This window comes from Periplaneta americana, chromosome 2 (assembly GCF_040183065.1).
Source record: "Periplaneta americana isolate PAMFEO1 chromosome 2, P.americana_PAMFEO1_priV1, whole genome shotgun sequence".
In the NCBI taxonomy this organism is placed as follows: domain Eukaryota; kingdom Metazoa; phylum Arthropoda; class Insecta; order Blattodea; family Blattidae; genus Periplaneta; species Periplaneta americana.
In genome coordinates this window covers 5026899-5048401 of record NC_091118.1, presented here as the reverse complement: position 1 = coordinate 5048401, position 21503 = coordinate 5026899, and the positions used below count along the sequence as shown (strand labels likewise).

Below are 21503 nucleotides of genomic sequence, written 5' to 3'. Positions count from 1 at the left end.
AGAAATAAAAATGGCAGAAAAAGAAAGAAGGGAGAAAGAATGAAGTTTAAGAAGTATAGAAGAAACGCAGAGACGACACAAAAAATAAATAAAAATGGGAGGAACAGAGAATAAGGAAAGTAGGCAAACAGAAAGGAAGAAAAACAGGAAAAGGAAGACAAAAAAAAGAAGAGGAAATTAAAGAATGGAGGGGAAAGAAGCTATGAAAGAAAAAATGAGCAAATACAGAAACAAGCAAGAATGGAAAGGAAGGAAGGGAGAGAGAAAATGAAGGAAGGGAAGGAGTCAAGAAGATGGAAAAAAGAAAAGAATAAAAATGAAAATAAGACAGAACATGAAGCAGAAATTGAGAAAAGACGACTAAAATAATTAAGAAAAAAGTACTGGATACTGACGTCATTGAGGATGACGTCAACGGCTTCTTTCGTACGTCCAGACGCCACCACTAGGCGGGGGATGTGGTCTGAGGGGGCGCCTGCATTCACTTTGGTCTTGTGGTTCCAGTCCAGCAGGATATGAGCGTTGGCACCGCCAAAGCCAAACGAGTTGATGCCGACAAGCCCACCTCTCAGAGGACACTTCTCAGTTACCACCTGCAGGCAGAGACCACCAGAAGCCGTCAGGTGGTGATGGTGCTGCACTGTAGCTGCCAATGATGGTGATGATGCGGTAATATGCAGAATGCGACCAATTCGTAAATTGTGTTGGCTCGGTCATCATATATTTGTTTGACAGTAGTCAGTGCTGTCATGGTAATTTTTCTCTTGGCCATACGCCACACCCCTTGTTTTCTCCCTTGAAATATATTTTACTCTCCTCTCTCTATCTCTCCGACTGTCATTTAATGACTTTTTTTAATATTAAAGAAGAAGTAAAAAAATTGTTTTGCTTTACATTTTAATTGTACAACAAGTTTGATTTAAAGAATACATCATGTAACACCATTGTAGATGCACGCTTGTCTCGATGAATCTTAGAGTGAGTATTTGCAGCACTTCTTGTTTTTCAACCATTATTTTATATATGTAATTCTGGATTCCAATGCTGCAGAGGTGGACAATTTTTGTTTATGAACATCAAACAAAATACATCAGGAACAGCAAGAGATGATCTAAGATCTATATACAGATCTTTGCGTACAAAACTTAGGCACCCATGTGCCGTATGGCTCCATACAGGCAAAATTTTCTTTTCCCCATATGATTAATTAATTGTATGACTAGCCTCCATGACAGCACTGACTGTAGCACTACAATCAATAAGCCAACTCCCGAATTTTATGAATGTTAAAAAAATAAGAATTGATTACTGGATATTCCTTGAAAGTAAGAATGGCGAGTCTTTTGGTTATTAATCATGTAGGGGGCAGGGTCTAGTGAGGTGCGCGGTTTGTGCCTTGGTTGTCAGTGGACAGTTTTGGGATTTTCAATGGTTTATTACTTAATATTGAAAAACTGGGATCTATTTTGTTAAGACATAGCCTATTATGTGAAAAATATCTTTGTGCACATTGTGAAGCTGTGGAATATACAAGTTTTTGTAAAGGCTAGGGTCAGTGAGAAGTTACGTTTGGCTTGTTCAGGGTCTTGGTATACCTTGGATATACGTTTTTTGGTAGGAAAATTGGAAAAAGGAAGTATAATTGTGCTACATTTGTGAAAAGTAAGTTATTTTGTTTTCTTTTTCGTATAAATTTTCCATTTTTTCTTAATTTTTTTAAATTTGGAACTTCATCATCATCATCATCATCCTTCACGAATTAGGCCTCTGTAGACCTGTTTCGGCCCCATCTAGCAGTCTTCTTAAAGGTCTTCCTGGTCGACGATGTCCTCTAGGTTTATATTGCATCATAATTTTTGGGATTCTTGAATTTTCCATTCTTCTTACATGATCTGGCTAGATCGAATTTGGAACTTGTAATGTTTAATTTGGGTTGATATGTAAACTGTGTTTTCCGCCATATTTCAGTAATTTTCGTTTTTTGGAAACAATGAAATACGACCATTTTTTTAAAGGAAAATAAAAGAAAAATGCCATTATGAAGGGCTACAGTTTTACCTATAACAATAATATGCTGATGGCATATATGAGGGAAACCTGCTTCCCGGCAAACACTGCAGTTACCCTGCTTCAGTGGCCACAGATTATGAAGAGGCGCAGCTTTAAGTCACAGTCAGGGTGTTTGTGTGTTCTGCCTTTGTTGCTGTTGTTTTCTAATGCCAGCATTTGACAATAAAGTCATTTGACCTCTTGCACTCCAATATTTTTCAAAGATATGTGAAAATGGCAAGTTGTAGCCAATTTAAGTGAACACCATATTTTAACGTTTTGGTGGCTGCTTCATTCACACACAACCCCCAGAATGTCTGGAGGACCACACCTGCTGTTGGTCGACGGGTCCATTGGACCTAGCTGGGAGATCTTGTTGATCACCAGCTTTCCCTCCTTAAGCCACTGGAGGACGAATTTAGTGCCATAGCAGGTCAGCACTAGGAACAGAAAAGTAGAAAGAGGAGGAAGGAAAGGGAAATGAACCCCTAGGCCTCGAATGCTCTAATGCCGTTGGGGTCGAAGAAAGTAAGAGTTCAGTCAGAGGACTGGATAGGAAAGGGTAAAGAGGGAATTAGGTATTGGATAGAGGAAAATTATACCAAATTCAGTCATTAACGCATCAAGCTGACCAGTGCTAATTGATGAGTAGCCCCTCCCTTGTAAAATTATGCTTACTAACAGCTGCACCACGGGAAGGTAGGGATGGGACATTGGGTATTTATCCAGGTTGGTTCCTTAAAGCCTTCAATGGGAAGGATTAATGGCTGTTCTGCCTTTGTAAGTGGAGTCCAGCCTTGTGTCTAGAGAGAAATCTAAACGGGCTTGGAGTAAACCCTGCTAGGATAGCAAAAATCCCCTGGAAAGGATATCCATGCAATACCCACTCCTCCTTATACCAGACCACATGATAAAAATTCATATAAATCAAGCAGCATCAGCACTGACCTTGAGACGTCCTTCTGTCAGGGCATCCACCCCTTCCCGAGGATTGTCATAGTACAGGTTGGGGGGGATAAAGCCCGTCTCCATTGCGATCACCACTTTGGCGATGGAGCACATCCCTGACACCGGCTCAGTGTGGCCAACGTTAGACTTGACAGAGCCGATGAGCAGAGGCTCATCACGCCCAATGCAGTACACCTCATCCAGTGTGAGCAGCTCCTCAGGGTCGCCAACCTGCGCAAACATTGCACCTCACAGCATTGCAACTTTTAGTCTTATGGTCTGTATTGCTAAGAGAGTTTATCTTCTGACTATTATCCTATCTATAGAGATTTTTTTTTTAATTTGGTTATTTTACGACGCTGTATTAACATCTAGGTTATTTAGCGTCTGAATGAAATGAAGGTGATAATGCCGGTGAAATGAGTCCGTGGTCCAGCACCGAAAGTTACCCAGCATTTGCTCGTATTGGGTTGAGGGAAAACCCCGGAAAAAACCTCAACCAGGTAACTTGTCCCGACTGGGATTCGAACCCGGGCCACCTGGTTTCACGGCCAGACGCGCTGACCGTTACTCCACAGGTGTGGATTCTATAGAGATATCAAGAACAAGAAATTACCAGTAAACCTCATGTGAAGCCCTTTAATAATAAAGGACAGTGTTTTGTGAAATGCAGAAGCATTCGATTTTTTTATATTCAAGTCTTTGTTTATCTCCAGGGTTCAAGAGTACTGGGTATAATTCCTTAGAAACGTCTAATTATACAGGGTGTCTACATCGAAATGCCCTATTTTTATTTTGCTCTCAATACCAAACAAATAAAGATAAAGGAATTTTATTCACAAAAATAAGTCGTATGAGGTATTAAGATCGTAACAGAAAAACACAATCTGCCTCGTTAGCCCCTGCGTTGATACGAAGGATATCTAGGGATGGTACCAATGACTTCCACAATCCAGACACGGAGGAACATGATCAGAGAAGACTGTCACAAGAATGACCTACCTGGACATGCTGCAGCTGTTAGCCTTTCCCCGGTTTGTAGTTTCAACAAGAAGGTGCTCCACCTCACTGGTCGCTGGATGTGTGGAGTGCATTTCCAGGGCGGAGGATAGGACAAGATGGACTCCTGAATTAAGGTACAGTCACATGTCGCTGCTTTTGCAGCGCTGCAGTACAAAAAACTGCGCAACTCTTGTACTGCGACGTGTGAACAACGGTGCAACCCGAAAAGTAGCTGCTGCCGAACCTGCTGCCCGCTACTTTTCCATGCTGCGCGCAGCTTAGAAGTAGCGACGTGTGAACAGGGTTCTCAGGCTTGCAGCCGCAGCATTTTTGATATCGGTTTTGTTGAAACTTTTGCTGCGGTTGCGACCAGTGTTACCACCCAAATGTGCCAATGATACTATTATTGTTGGGATATATTTTAATGTTAAATGTGATGAAAATAAATTATTTGTAACGGTTATTAAATACACAACACAGTCTGAGCATAATTGCTGACGACATAATTCATTTTTTTTAATTTTCAATAGCGCAGCTCCAAAAAGGAGGGTTGCCAACATTGATTACGTGAATATGCTGTTGGTTATCATTAAGTATATAGGCGTTTTTAAAAGCTTTATAGTAAAAATAATGCCAATTTCTGAATACTAGTTAGAACAGAAAAGCAAATAATAGATAAGGAAGCTTTCGCATGAGTTTCTTAATAATGCGAACATAACCACAAAATGTATGAATTTAAATACTATTATAGTCACAATCATGCCATGGTATGAAAGAAAAATTTCATAACCTCGAGCGGGATTCGAACCTGCGACTTCCTGTACTCCGGTCAGGCATTCTACCACTGAGCTATCGAGATCGTCTCACGCCAAAGGCTTGGAATTATCCCTTCATACTGGCGACTCTGTTACAGAGTACTGTCCATAGCGTCTGATCTAGTGAGCACTGTTTATGGTGGGAAGAAACTTTTTACAAATGTAATCTTCATCTTACGATGTTGGTGACTATAACAGTAATTAAATTCATTAATATGTCACATCAACGGACGTTTATACGTCACCAACATCGTAAGATGAAGATCACAAAATGTATATTGAGAAGTCACCACGGAGATGGGAACCTGCAGCATGACTGCAGCTGCAAAAGTAGCGCCTTGCGTGTGAACAGACTCGCAACCTCCAGTTGCAACTTTTGCAGCACTCGGGTTGCGCAGCACGAAAAGTAGCGTGCAGCGTGCTACTTTAGGCTTACGTGTGAACACGACACGCAACTTTTGCAGCTGCAGTACAAAAGTTGCGCAGCAAAGGTAGCGACGTGTGACCGTACCTTTAGACTCCAAAGTTCTCCTGACATCAGGCCGCTGGATTTCTTTCTTTTTTGATGCTATATGAAGGACAGGGTGTAGACCACTAAAGTACGGGACCTTCAACACCTCCGTGTCCAGATTGTGGAAGTCATTGGTACCAACTCTCCAAGCATGTTGGAGCGGACCTGGATGAAAATCGAATACAGACTAGACATCCATTGTGCCACCAAAGGGACTCACATGGAAGTTTGTGATTTTTTGTTACAAACTTAATCCCTCATACGACTTATGTTTGTGAATAAAATTCCCTTACCTTTATTTCTTTGGTATTGGGAGCAAGATAAAAATAGAACATTTTAGTATACACACCCTGTATATTCAGGATGTTTGGTAAGGCACGAAGCCTGGTTCACACACCTGTTTAGCTGCATATGCTTGTTACCTTGGTGGCAGTGGCGTGGGCCTCCATAAAGCTGACTGTCGCGGGGTTAATGCCGCACTCCTGGTAGAATTTCTCTTGCAAGACCCGCTGCAGCTCCTTGCTGGGGAAAGTGATGCCGCGCTCCTTGTAGCCATCACAGTTGGTCTTGGCGTGCACCACACGTGCATACACACGCTTGGCGTCACGTGCCTTCTGCAGGTACACCGCGGCGACCGCCTCACTTCGCACGTAGCCATTGGCTGGACACACAGACACAAATGAGTGCAGGCCTTCCTGCTTCAGAGGATAAGTTGAGGCAGTGTACAGTGAGGAGACAGTGCCAGTCTTACCCCATGCTCTTGCGCAACCTTCATTTCTTCCATTTTTACTCTTCACACCTTCCATCTTTCATTCATTGCCGCCCCTCACATAAGCCCGTCATCGGTCCCTATCCTGAGCAAGATTAATCCAGTCTCTACCATCATATCCCACCTCCCTCAAATACATTTTAACATTACCTTCCTATTATGTCTCGGCCTCCCTAAAGGTCTTTTTCCGTCCGGCCTCCCAACTAACACTCTATATGCACTTCTAGAGTCGCCCATATGTGCTACGTGTCCTGCCCATCTCAAACGTCTGGATTTAATGTTCCTAATTATGTCAGGTGAAGAATACAATGCGTGCAGTTCTGCGTTGTGTAACTGTCTCCATTCTCCTGTAACTTCATCCCTCTTAGCCTCATATATTTTCCTAAGCACCTAATTCTCGAACACTCTTACTCTCTGTTCCTCTCTCAAAGTGACAGTCCAAGTTTCACAACCATACAGAACAACCGGTAATATAACTGTTTTATAAATTCTAACTGGTACTATAACTGTTTTATAAATTCTAACTGGTACTATAACTGTTTTATAAATTCTAACTGGTACTATAACTGTTTTATAAATTCTAACCGGTAATATAACTGTTTTATAAATTCTAACTGGTACTATAACTGTTTCATAAATTCTAACTGGTAATATAACTGTTTTATAAATTCTAACCGGTAATATAACTGTTTTATAAATTCTAACTGGTACTATAACTGTTTTATAAATTCTAACTGGTACTATAACTGTTTTATAAATTCTAACCAGTAATATAACTGTTTTATAAATTCCAACCGGTAATATAACTGTTTTATAAATTCCAACGGGTAATATAACTGTTTTATAAATTCTAACTGGTACTATAACTGTTTTATAAATTCTAACCAGTAATATAACTGTTTTATAAATTCTAACCGGTAATATAACTGTTTTATAAATTCTAACTGGTAATATAACTGTTTTATAAATTCTAACTTTAAGTTTTTTTTTTGACAGCAGACTGGATGACAAAAGCTTCTCAACCGAATAGAAACAGGCATTTCCCATATTTATTCGGCGATAGCGTCATACAGTGTAGTAAATAAATAATAGGCCTAATAAATTAATTAGTAGCCTGTTAATTATTTAATATTATATTTATTTCACAGTCAGGAACCTATTTAATGATTTATTTACGAGGTGCGTTTGAAAAGTTCGTACCCTTACACATATATGGTATTGAAAATGTGTCAACAATACCGCCATTGTTAGTAGTCATTTTGCATTAGTTCAATTGCGAAAAAAATTTCTGTTGACTACACTTTGTGTAGTTTAATTTTGAGATTAGTGCACCGAACAGACTGAAAAAAATGGAAAATATCGAGGTTCATGCTGTTATTAAATATATCGTAACAAAGGGAATGAGTCCAACAGAGATTAAAACAGACATGGATGCTACAATGGGGAATCAGCTCCAGCATTTTCGACTGTGAAAAATGTTGCGAATGACATGGAAACATTAATTGTGGGAATGTAGAAGCAGTGTTCGGACTGTATTATTATTATTACTATTATTATTATTATTATTATTATTATTATTATTATTACTACTATTATTATTATTATCATTGTTATTATTATTATTATTATTATTATTATTATTATCAAAATTATGTAATATTTTCTAGCTTCTAGCAGTAAAAATAATAAAAATCATCATCATATCCTTCACGTATTAGACCCTACAGGATCTGTTACGGTCTCATGCCAGTGCTTGCGTGGTCTTCCCAATTTCCTCTTTCCTCTTGGTACATAAGTAAGAATCTGTTTAGGCCATCTAGTGCAATCCATCCTTTCAACATGTTTTTTCCACTGAAGTCGATATTGTTGAACAAAATTAACTATAGGATCCATTTTTAGTTCCTGCAATATGTCCACATTTTTACGGTGTTCCAGCAAAGAGCATCCCGCTGTTCGTCGCATGAACCTCATTTCAGCTGTCATCAGCCTTTGCTCATCAGCTTTTCTGATTGTCCATGCCTCGCTACCGTAAGTGAGGACCGGTCGAGCTAGTGTTTTATATACCTTTAGCCTTGTATGTTTCTGAACATGGGATGATTTGAAGACGGTGTTAATGACGCCAGTGATTTTTATAGATTTAGATATTTTGTTTGACATATCTTCATCAGTGATGTAAGAGAGGTTATAACCTAAATAGTTAAATGAATTAACACGTTCAATTAAAGTATTATTTATCATGATCTTACTTGGAATTGGCTTGTAACCTATTCACAGGAACTCTATATTACATTCAAGTCTCATAATATTAACAGCCGGAAATAATAAAAATAAAAATTTTAAATCAAAGTATGAACAGTGATCTTCCTAACTTCAATCCTCGATGATGGCTAGGTTAAAATAATTTCAAGTTGTCTTAAATAATGATTATGCAAGTGTATTTTGTTGTACCTAAACTACAACGTAAATGCAACATCATAGTAAGTGGTAATAAGAATTACATAAGTTATCATTTTATTAGTCTCATTATGTTTCATGCTTACAGTAGCAGAGCATAACAGAAATGTTGTCTATTTAAATGGTTCAATTGCAAACAAATAATATACTAGTCACAGAAGGAGGATGACGAGTAAGGCAATATCACCACCACAAAATATGAACGTAAAAGGAACAAGGCAATAGGATCATGTAAGATGCAACATACAGGAGCCAACAAAAAGTTAGAATTGAAAAAATTGTATAAATCAAGTAAATAATGATTTACTGTAGTTCAATCACTGACTGAACGGGCTGTCTTTACATTTGTAACTAGTTATTTACTTGAATTACATGATTAAAAAATTTTCAAATCTTATTTTTTTTTCCTATTATAAAATTAACATTTTGTAGAATTGGTTTAGAATCATTCTCATCTCTTTGCACGCACGCACACATAGACACATAAAATCACATTAAGACAGACAGAGACACACATACACACACAAAAAGACGCACACGCACGAACAGAAAGACACAGACATGCACAGACACCACCAATACACCCAGACAGACATATACAGACAGATATGGATACGCAGAGACACAGAAAGTCACACATAGACACGGACATGCATAGACACAGAAAGACACACACACACATGCACAAACACAGACAGACACTTCAATACACTAAAGAACAACAAACTGCCCAGCAAAAATTTCCAGAATTTTATTACGGCCGAGTGAGGAATGCTGTTTGAGAGAGAGGGTTAGCAAGAGGGTGAGGTATTGTAATTGTATGTAGGCTTTAACCACGCAGGTAAGGAGTCGAATAAGAGAGCGTAACAAGAGGGTGGGGTATACAAAGATATGAAGTATGAAGGTTTAAATGCGCAGGTAAATGGTCGAATACCAATACTTTTCAAGTTAATGGCACCAGTGAGTTCAATGACCAAGATGTTTCATTGCTGTTACAGTACATTGCTGAAAATTACATCGAAAATATTCCACAAAAATAGCGTATTATGCGGGACTTAAGCGCAACAAATGGGGTATTTTATAAAGGCGTTATATATGAAATGTGCAGGGACTGGACAAAAAAGGTATTACACGGGATAGCGTAATAAGCGGGCGCGTCTTATTACTGTTTATAAAAAATAATATTTATATATTGCTAGGTCTTATTTTCGGAATGTATTACGGACTTAAATGATTTTATTATCAACGTTTCAACAATCGTCAGTTTTATGAAACTGTTGTTGTTGTTTTCTAATGCCAGGCATTTGATAATAAAGTCATTTGACCTCTTGCACTCCAATATTTTTCAAAGATATTATCATTGTCAGACATTGAAGCACAGATTTTGAGGTGTTCCGAATCCATTTCTTGGTTTGAGTTGCACAATGGGCAGTTAGGGGACTGATATATTCCAATTCTATGCAGGTGTTTGGCCAAACAATCATGGCCTGTTGCCAATCTAAATGCAGCTACAGATGATTTTCGTGGTAAATCGGGAATTAACTGTGGATTATGATGCAGAGAGTTCCATTTTTTTCCCTGAGATTGTGCTATCAAGTTTTGTTTGTTGAAATCTAAGTATGCAGATTTAATAAATCTTTTGACAGAGTAATACGTAGATTTAGTAACAGGTCTGTAAGTAGCAGTGCTGCCCTTCTTTGCTAAAGCATCCGCATTCTCGTTTCCCAGGATTCCACAATGGGATGGTATCCATTGGAATACAATTCTTTTATTGAGTGATATTAATTGAGAGAGCATTTTAGTTATTTCTGCTGTTTGAGATGAAGGTGTGTGTTTAGAGACTATTGATAGAATAGCTGCTTTGTAGTCTGACAATATAACTGCATTCCTAAATTTATTCATGTGGCATAGAAGATTCCTGAGACTTTCACTTATTGCAATGATTTCACATCAAAACTTGTTGTTCCATATCCAAGAGATCTATAAAGTGAGAAGAGACAGCACGTAACACCTGCACCGGCACCTTGTTCTCTGGAGATCAAGGATCCGTCGGTGTAGAAATGAAGCCAGTTTTGTGGAGGGTACCTAATATTAATTGTCTCTAAAGACAATTGTTTCATTATTTCAGTGCTTACTTCTGATTTTAGTATTTCTTCTGTTAAATTTAGATTATATTCTATATTTAATAGAGTTAAAGGGTTTGGTTTAATTTGTAAGTTTTCTTTTAAATTCGGGATATTGATTTTATGTTTTAATTCTTGAACCATGGATATGAAACTTTTTTGAGTTTTCAATCTACAGAGAGGACTTTATGAATGTCAATTGTTTCCTGGTAATCTGATAAGTTTTTCATATTGAATCAGTGCTTTTTCTTCTATTGTCATTTTGATGCTGTTAATATTAGTGAGGAATCTCATAGAAACTACGATAATACAAAAGGGCACTCGCAGACAGTGGATTAAGTGATGGTGGCAACTCACCGTCCCTGTCAAAAGAGCGGCACATGCCCTGGTGACTCAGCACGCCCAGGCGCCAAAACTGGATGGTGACATGTGGGTGTAGGCATACGTTGCATCCGGCCACGATGGCAGCCTCACAGTCTCCATTTCGTATAGCCCTGTACGCATGCTCCAGACCGTACAAGCTGGATGAGCAGGCTGTGTCCACCATGTAGCTGGGACCTGCAAGACTCGTCTTTACTGATCTGAGCATGGCAAATTATGTCAATCTACAGTATAAGGTTAAGCCTGCTTTTACCAAGGATTCCAAGCCACTGAGATATCCTACTAGCGATGACACCCCGAGAGCAGCCACGGAATCCCAGGCCACCTTCCTGCAGCTTCTCGTAGTACCAAGTCTTCTCTGTCTCACTAAAACACGTGCCCAAGTACATTCCGATCCGTTTTCCTCTCACGTGAGATGGGTTCACACCTGAAAATACATGTCATATGAAATCTTATATGCATGTACATATGTATACACACATAGGCCTACATAGCAGACTTTCATTTCAAAAGTTCCCAAGTCTAAGTAACTGTTTATTTCAATGTATTTATTTATTTATTTTATTGCTAGTAAGTTTGAAATGAATACAAAATAATAAATACAATGAAAGATAAACTAGCCCACTCCTGAATGAGTAAGACTCGTGCTCAGGAGGGGATTCTAATACAGACAAAAATACAATTAAAATTGAGAGTGAATACAGATTAAATAGCGTTTAATATGTTTAAACCCAAACTATAAATCCAATACAAATTTTTTATATTTTTATTAATTTGGAGAGGATTCGTGGTTGAAATATTATTGGAATAAAATGTGTTTAATAATCTGGGACCTTGACTCATGCTATGATAAAAAGCTCAGACAAACGCAGAGAATTCATATTTTTAGTTCTATATTTACGTATATACCTTTCAGAGTTATTAAAATTTGTATGAAAATATTTTAATAAAATAAAATAAAACATTAATTGTTTAATGTCGAAAACTTTGAAATGTTTAAACAACAATTCAGTTGGGTAATCTTTCTGCTTTTTTAAACAAATTTTTAATACTTTTTTCTGTAGTAAAATTAACGGATAAAGTTTGGATTTATAAATTACACCCCAACCTATAATACCCTACATAAATATAGATTGAAATAATGCTAAATAAATTACACGTAAACAGTTAAGTGACAAAATATTTCTTAGAATAACAAAGTAACATAATATTTTACGTAATTTACTACAAATATAATGAATATGATTATTCCACTTTAAATGATTATCAATAATTATACCTAAATATGTAACCTCATTAGGCCTACCTTCATTAATAACTGAACAATTGCAATTTGTATCGGAACAATCAGAATTATGCATTTTAATTTGAAGTACAGATGAAATTGGTTTATTACCTTCATTATTTAAAGAAAATGGGATAGCTATTGTTTTATCTTTATTAATTACCGGTACAAGTGAATTTAAATCGAACCATCTTTTATTAATTTTAAGCCGCAATTTGCATTATAATAAGCATCAGTCCAAGTTTTTACACTAAAAAGTAAAACAGCATCATCAGCATACGAATATAAATCACCTTCATGTTCTTTAAGGTCTATCATTAAAAGGTCATTAATATATATCAAAAATAAAATTGGTCCAAGGACTGTTCCTTGCGGAACACCTATTTTAATTTTAATAAATTCACTTAATACATTATCAATTTTAGTAGCTTGAACTCTATCATTTAAATAATTAAATTAAATTTAAACAAAAAGACATAAATTTAGATATTGAGGATAAGTTTAAAAGCAGTGTTAATTGCGTTTTAAGTTTCACCCCCAAACCCCCGTACCATTCCTTTGAAATATGAAATAGTATTCCTATATTTTTATACTTAAATTTGAAAGAGTATGGAATTTTTTATACATTTCATTAATTTGTTTTCACATCTTTTGTTTTTAATCGATTATTCCACCTCTAGAATACAATGTTGCCTGATAATCTGAATTGTTATTATTGTTGATAAGATCTAAAAAGATTAACAATTTTTATTCATAACGTCTGCAGCAAACACTTGGAGTTTATTTTGTCATCAGGATAGATTCGCTGATGTAATTGAATCTTGTAGGTCCATTGACGTACCTGTAATCTTTTGTGATTACTACATCATGAACCGTGAAATGTCGAATTCACTTCTTCAGACTTCTTGCGAAGGCAGTATGAATCCCTTCCACATTTTCCGCAGACACATTCCGTTTGCTATATTTCCCGCGAGTAGACAAAAGACTACCAATTTCTAGTAACTATCTGTCTCATTGCAATAGAGCCCTTATTACAATATAGGCTACTATTTCATACCTGCATCAGCAAGAGTTTCGTAAACCTTCTCCATCAGGATACGTGCCATAGGATCCATGGTGTGAGCTTCCTTGAAACTGACGTTGAAGAAGGAAGCGTCGAACTTTCCAATGTCGAGGAGTTTACCCATTCGTTGAGGCACTTCGTGACTCTCTGGAGAGTAAAATCATTAGCATAAGATTAAAATTAAAATCCAATACAAAAGCTATGGGTTTCATTGTTACAATGACCACATGTTTAAAGCTGGAATTAAGAACCAAGGAAGTTACTTGAAAATTCGATATCATTCAATACAAAAGACATCTATGTGAAATTACAAACGTACAATACAATCAATGTACAGTATCTAATAACGGGAGCCACAAGCATATCGTAGGAGGTGAGTGCATTCAGAGTTTCGCTTGGGCGTGTGTTCGATTCCGTCTTGGGCTGATTATCTGGGGCCTATCCCACAATTAAACTTTTCACTCTGCAGTTTGCACTTTGCATTACAGTCTCTATTCCATTACCGCTTTTCAAAAGTGATTTGCAAAGTGAAATGGAAAAGTAGTGGAAACCTTTAAAATATATAATTACTTTTATTCAACCATAACAGTAATTTTGAAAAGTGCAAAGTCATATGAGGGAAAGTGAATGGGATGTTTTAAAGAACCAAGTCTCTGTGTCATTAAGATTAAATTCTTTATATTCGGTAATGTAACAAAATTTGATAACACAATCTCAAGGGAAAAAATGGAACTCTCTGCATCATAATCCACAGCTAATTCCCGATTTACCACGAAAATCGTCTGTAGCTGCATTTAGATTGGCAACAGGCCATGATTGTTTGGCCAAACACCTGCATAGAATTGGAATATATCAGTCCCCTAACTGCCCATTGTGCAACTCAAACCAAGAAATGGATTCGGAACACCTCAAAATCTGTGCTTCAGTGGCTGGCCATGATAATATCTTTGAAAAATATTGGAGTGCAAGGTCAAATGACTTTATTGCCAAACACCTGGCATTAGAAAACAACAACAACATATTCGGTAATGTATATTCTTTATTGGATTCAAAATAATTTAGAGAAGAACTATGAAAAGAGAAAAAATTTACTATTATGTGATTCAAGTGACGAAATCTCTCCCCCCCCAAAAACTATATGGTTAAGGTAGAGTATTCACCGGCCACTGAACGAATATTGCACAACTTTATCACTGCCAATGTGGCGCTATAAATCAATTTTCAATATTTTATCACAGCCACAACACATTTCAATTCTTATTGTAATATATATATATATATATATATATATATATATATATATATATATATATACACATGAAATTATTACTACATTAACACATTTAATATATCAGAAAACATACACTGAACAAACTAAAGTCTGTGTGATGAATCTTGTCTCACTGTAAAAAGAGAGAGAAAGGAGATATGTCTTACTCGTCTGTGTTGTTATTGCGATGGGGGGAGTGAAGCAATGCCAGTGGCAGAAGGGACTAGTTGATACATTCTGTAGCGCAAAATAAAGTAACAAAATATCTCTTTTCGTACTGTGTAGTTCCGTCACTGAGCTTGTCTTTCAAGAAACTGAGTTCCGGTAGCCTGTACAATAACACGATTTTGAAAGGAATCCTGAAAATTTACAACCCTCCTATAATCTCCACCCTCATTTGAAGGGACTTGGTTTTATTGCTACTGAGACAAGATAAACCTTACCAGGTATAAATGCAACTATTATGAAAGTCGCCATATTTTCTTCCTGGAATTACGATCTACTTCCACTAGATAGCTACAGACACGAGAAGCAGGGTCGGCAATACATGCAAACGAAATTATACTAAACGTGAGGAATGCTGCTACAGGTGTGTAGTATTATGTGACAGGTTAGGTTAGGTTAGATTAAGTGTGTATTATGTGCCAGGTTAGGTTAGGTTTGATTAGGTGTGTAGTATTATCACTATGTTGGCGACACTGAAACCCATTGTTACATTAACGAAATATGGCCGTATTCTTCATTCACGCACGACGATTTTCGTATATAAGTAAGGCACGTACTTAGGGCGGGTTGGGCGGGCTTACAGCCCTCCCAGTGATCACATCACTTTCTTCTAATCAATACTATAAATCCAAGGAATTTTCAAGGTATTTTATCTAGTTCTTATAGTGGCTGGGACATAAGTAACCTTCACCGAATATATAAAAACAGGATACATTTCCATAACCTAAGTTTGTCTCAATTCTGTGAATGTTTTCGAATTACACCAACTCAAACAGATTATCTTCTTCAAAGAATTGGGCCTATTTTAGAACCTCAAACAAGAAGTAGTTCATTTCTTTCATCCATGTCTGCTTTAATGTCTGTTGGCCTCATTCCCTTTTCTTTACGAAATACTTAATGACAGCACGAAACTCGACATTTTCCATTTTTTACATCTGTTTGGCTATTCATATCTCACTCCAACACCTACTGTACAGAATAGATAAATTTCAAAATGCTGTCATTCTCTCTGATTCTAAAACAGCAATATTATAATAAATTCATATAAAATGATGTCAATCCAAATTAAAGAATGTCACAAAATGATCCAACAACTTCAAAAACTACAGAAAAGAATTCAATTGCAATGGATACCTGCACATTGCGGAATTGCTGGAAATGAAACTGCTGACTTTCTTGCCAAAAAAGGATCCAATTTAATTCAAAATACAAATACAAGCCTACCTTTTACATCCATCAAAAGACTAATTAAAAATAAATATAAAATCAAGCAAAACCAAGCACTATGTACCAAAGCCAAAGATAAAAAATGGAGCATTTTAATAAAAAAACCAGAAATTATTCCAAAATCCCAAGTAAATCTGCAGTAGCAAAATTTAGACTGCTTACAGAACACGATTATTTGGCCAAACGCTTGAATAAAATAGGAATTTACACAATCCAAATTGTCCTCTATGCAACAAAGAAGAAGAAATGACTGAAGATCATCTACAAACCTGTGAAGTTCTACCTGATGGATCCACCACAGAGAAATATTGGAAGCAAGAACGCTAATGGCTTCGTTGCCAAAGCCCGGCATTAGATAACAACAACACAACAACAACAACAACACATCTGTTCGGCGCACTAACTTCAAAATTAAAAGCATTTGTTGCCACGTTATCAATGCCATCTGTGTGTCAGGCCACGAACTTTTCAAACGCACCTCGTAACTACCATGTAGGTGATGCGAGTAAATCACGCAGAAGTATTGAAATATAATGTACGGTACATGCATTCTTACCCAGCCTCCAACGTCGATCGTCATCTGTCACCATATCCACTTTCTGGAACAAGTTCTCCTGGAATTCGTACATGTTCCTGGACTCTGGGAAACATCCTGACATCCCGGAGATCACGATGTCGTCACCAGAAAGCGCGCCTGAAGAATCCATTGATGAGCTCAAGGATTCCGGCATCTTGTTGCACTGCAAACAAGCACTATCATTCTAGTGTGCACTTACACTTCTGTCCAGCGTGTACAGAGTGACTTGCTTCCCCTCCCTTTTCACTTTTACGCAACCCTTCATTTTACAGCATGCCCACAGACTTTCGGTACCTGTTGCTAGGGGGATTTTAATACAAAGTTGGGCGTGAAATTTATATACATCTAAGGTGCGTAATTTGCACCTCTCTTATTTAAAATAGATAACTCTTCGGTTTTTTTGGGTCACCAAGAATCATTAGCATCAAGTGAGGTATTAAGGGGAGACGTAAGTCAAAATACGTACAAGGTTTCAGAAAATCATTAATATCTTCTAATGCGTTGCACCTAGAACTGCTAAATTTTCATGCTCGTTTGTAGGTCTAAATGTGTGGTAATGGTCTATGATTTTTGTAGATTTTTAATGCAAACAATTTAAGAAAAAAATCATATATTACTATGCATATGTACCAGTTACCTTTTTTATGCAAACTGGTTAGTGAAACAATCTGAAATTTATTCTGCTTCATAGGAGAACATAAATATGACATACTATGCAGTGACTTTTCCATATACCTCTCCTTTTACTTTTTATAACAATTCTTAATATTGTTAAAAAAAATTAGAGACAAATCAGACTTCTTTATAACATAAGAGGAAGCATATTTCACAATTTTCAAGATAAAGCAGATCTACTAAAAAAAAGCTAGCCTGCAAAGTTTCACCCAATTACCTCAAATGGTTCCTGAGAAAAAGGCAGGCCTATATAAGTAATGAAAAATGTTAGTAAAGGGGAAAATGCGAACGAAGTTAAACTTTTTTTTTAATACTTTATGCTCCTGATGTTTTCAAATTGTCCATATCCATAATCAGGGCCTAATTTGGCCCTCAAATTTTCAGGGAAAGTTCTTGAAACTATGTATTCTTAATTAACACAATACTTTTTTTTTTTTTTGCGATTTCTGACCGATATCCCTCTCAGTGAAGATGGTACATTTGGCTGGTTAAGTTGAGTTAATAAATTTAAATAAGTATTTGGCCCTCCTACTACCAGAACTATTTTGTCACATTGGATACTATTGGGGTCATTGTTGACTCCAATTCATTTAATTAATAAAAAAAGTTGTTTTAGGAACTAAATTTATTTGTGTGATAATACTGATATACTGATACATTTACTCACAACAATATTGACAAAACTGAGTATTCGTACAGTATTTGAATAACTCTATTTAGATTTATCTGTAACTTAATAATTTTTGCACCTCACAAAGACAGGTTTGAATATTTCTTACAAACGAAAGAAAAATATTTATGACATTAGTCTTGATGTTTTCTGTCCATAGAACGTTCACACAGATGACATCATCCCGGTTTTGTTTTCCTCTGTATATTAGGGGCACAGAAACTTTACTCGACTTCTGTTTTGCTGTGTTAGAGATGTTCCCAACTCCAGGAGAAATTCTCTTCTTTTATAATTATTGTTGTGTTTCCATTCAGAATTTATGTGCATTCAAATTGTGAAAGCATCGAGTGCATTCACATCCAATATAATGTAGAAAATTACCATGGGCCATTTCCTTGTTATCCGTTTTGTGATGCAAGTTCTGACTAATTTGTCCATAGTGTCTACACTTGCCTTTCTAGCACTCTACTCGAGTATCATGATAGGTTATACTGCTTCACTATTTTCTGTCTTTTCTTTGAGGTACATGGTACCTACTCAGCAATGTTACTACCACACCCTTTTTTGGAAAATAAGAAACTATTTCAGTTGAATTCTAGGAACGCAAAGAGAGAGGATGCAGAAGCAGAAGATTTTAATTTCTTGAAGTGACCGAGAATTTCTGTCACAATCTTCGTCCTTTTCATTTTCACTTTTAGAAATAATATAAAGCATCTGTTTTCCCGTCGTAATCAGAATCCCCATCAGCATTGTTTTGGATTTCTTGAGGTGACCCATCATTGTCTTCATTGTCTTCCTCATCCAAAATTATTTTTATACGTTTTGTTACAAAAACCTATTTTTACTCATAATGAAACACTGGTAAGAACACACACTGAATGGCACAGGAATTTTGAAGACCGAGGCAAAAAAAAAAAAAAAAAAAAAAAAAAAAAAAAAAAAAAAAAAAAAACTTATATTAGTCAGAGCAGAAGCAACAGAAAGGCGGGAATTGTCACCGTTGCAAGTGCTTTGTAATAGGAATTTGAAATTCTTACTTTCAAATTATATCATTGTTCAGTGCAACTAAATAATCAATAAGAGTGTCAACTTTGTTTGACGTCATTTAATACCCCAATGGTAGGCTACTAGTGTAATAACAATTGAAGAGTCCACTGCAATAATGATGGATGTCACTTTCTTGTCGAAAATGAACCAAAACTGTCAATGCATATGTATCGAATATGAATGAGGTCTCGCCCACCTCATTGCATATTACATGACTAGTGTGAACTAGTCAGTTTGTTTTATTACCATTAAGTACGAGAAAAATTCGTACCGGCACCGGGAATCGAACCCAGGACCTCTCAGCTGTGCGCGCTGTTGGAAGTTAGATTAGGTTCTATTTTTATAGAACGTCCTTCCCTTGTTTTAACTAATACACTTCCAATATCGAAGGAATCTATCATGGTAGATAGTGCTCTTAACCAACTGAGCCATGCTGGGACATGATCCACGACGCCGGCCGAACTCCTCTCGTAGTATTATGTCAATGCATAGCTTAAGACATATAGAATGTACAGAGCGTTCGCCTACGGGTGGGGCCAGGAAAGCGGCATGTACTGATACGCCGCTTTGTGCGCACAGTTGTTGAGACACGCTCGACAATCAAGGACATCAAGGTCGACAAGTTATCAGTTGTGAGCCAGATGTTGCAGTATTTAACACGTACAGTGCAGTTTATTGACACAGTTGCTTAAATGTTCAGCATTGTGTAAAATTTGTTAACAATGCAAAACGCAAAATTCACGCTTGAAAAGAGAGTTTTTATGTATGATGCATATGTGAAAACAGAGTCATGTAGAGAGGTGCGTAGGCAATTTGAAGTGAAATATCCAATTCAGGGTAGAGAAACTGTTAGACGTCTTGTTAACAAATTAAGGACAACAGGCTCGATAAATGCTACAAATCCTAAGCGAAAACAAAGAGTATTGACGGAAGAAAAAATTGATGAAATCAGTGCATCATTTACACGCTCTCCTAATAAATCTCTAAGACGTGTTTCACAGGAAGTTAGTGTTTCAAAAACATCAGTCTTTACTGCTGCTGAACTTTTAAAATTAAAACCCTACAGAGTATAGTATAGAAAGTGGAAGCTTACGGATAGACGATTCCCGCAAGCGACACCGCAGGCAGGCCGCTTTCCTGGCCCACCCGTAGGCGAACGCTCTGTACATAGAGAGTTACATGGCATTAACACTGATAGTCATTGTCCAGTAATGTTCGGAAAATCACAGTTAAGCTTTGAGCGCTAAGCATTTCAAACTTTCAATTGCTTCTCCTGTAAAATGTATTCCAAATGACATCCATCATTCTTGCAGTGGACTCTTCAATAATTTTTCATGTTTAAAACAAAACTAAAAGCGAAATGTCCCTAGATAGATCACACTCAAAGGAAGAAAGTTTATTATTTTAAAATTTGAAGTACCTAAGAAAACAAAAATGATACGCGACTTCGAATGTGCTCTTGGGGTTTTATACGACCCCATGGTAGTAGGAGGATAAAGGTGTTAGTCCCGAAAGTAATAGCATTTCATAGCACATGCACAAACTGTTGGCTTCGTTCTGCAATGCTTTACGACACCTCCCTGCCCCAGCATACTGCACCTGATAACCTGAGAAGTGTCGAACACAATGGGATTTGAAGCAGTAGCAATTTATTCCTTTAAGTGCTCCTCATTCCGGGATCTCGATACAGGATACATACACTTCGAGATCCAAAGTTTCTGAAATAGTGCAAAATAGCGTGGAATCAGTGACGAGGAAATCTGTGTAATATTCCGTAGTTCTCACATTATAATAACACTATGTACAATCCGTAACCTTACCGTAATGTCTGCACGCCTTAACTGACTGAAATCTGTTGCGTCACACATGCTAGTTTTTATGGAATTGATTATGAACGCGCCTAACGTCGTATAAAGGAGTGCAGCTGACTCATCAGTTACAATGGGCAGGATGTTTGTTGTGCATTCACTTATGCAAGCATTTAATTACTCCTACATATTTTAATTTTATTTGTTGAATTATTAATGAACAGTTTAACAAAAATTATAAACATATTTTCAATGAAATAAGATATGGAAAATTTCTGGAATATTTAGGGCCTAGATGTAAGCTCATATATTTATTTATTTATTTAAAATCCACCACCAACAGAAGCAGGCTTCCAATTACAGGTGGCTTACTAGATACATACACAAAATATATGATAAGAAAAAAAAAGCAAAACAAACAACACAAACGAAAGAAAGAAAATACATAACGGTAATTGATGCTAGAATATAATATTGCAGTTAACATAGTGCCAAATGTCAATATAATGATGCAAAATTATTTAAAAACTAGAGTAAAAACATTATAATACACTTCTTCATCATTTAAATATCTAAGGAAATACAATTCTTTTTAATATTGTAT

At 36.8% G+C, this 21503-nt stretch overlaps 1 protein-coding gene across 1 annotated transcript in view; it reads right to left on the bottom strand.

Annotated features, from left to right (window-relative positions):
- Positions 1–20918, bottom strand: part of LOC138711949 (fatty acid synthase-like) — a 147644-nt gene extending 126726 nt beyond the window's left edge. The window contains exons 1-9 of the mRNA XM_069843256.1: positions 20912–20918; positions 20791–20809; positions 16679–16862; positions 13395–13547; positions 11306–11479; positions 11029–11229; positions 5748–5986; positions 2998–3228; positions 396–593 (exon numbers count right to left, since the gene is read on the bottom strand). Coding sequence (XP_069699357.1) covers positions 396–593; positions 2998–3228; positions 5748–5986; positions 11029–11229; positions 11306–11479; positions 13395–13547; positions 16679–16853 — 1371 coding nt within the window. The 5' untranslated portion in view covers positions 16854–16862; positions 20791–20809; positions 20912–20918. The remainder of the gene's footprint in view (positions 1–395; positions 594–2997; positions 3229–5747; positions 5987–11028; positions 11230–11305; positions 11480–13394; positions 13548–16678; positions 16863–20790; positions 20810–20911) is intronic.
- Positions 20919–21503: the final 585 nt, after the last annotated feature.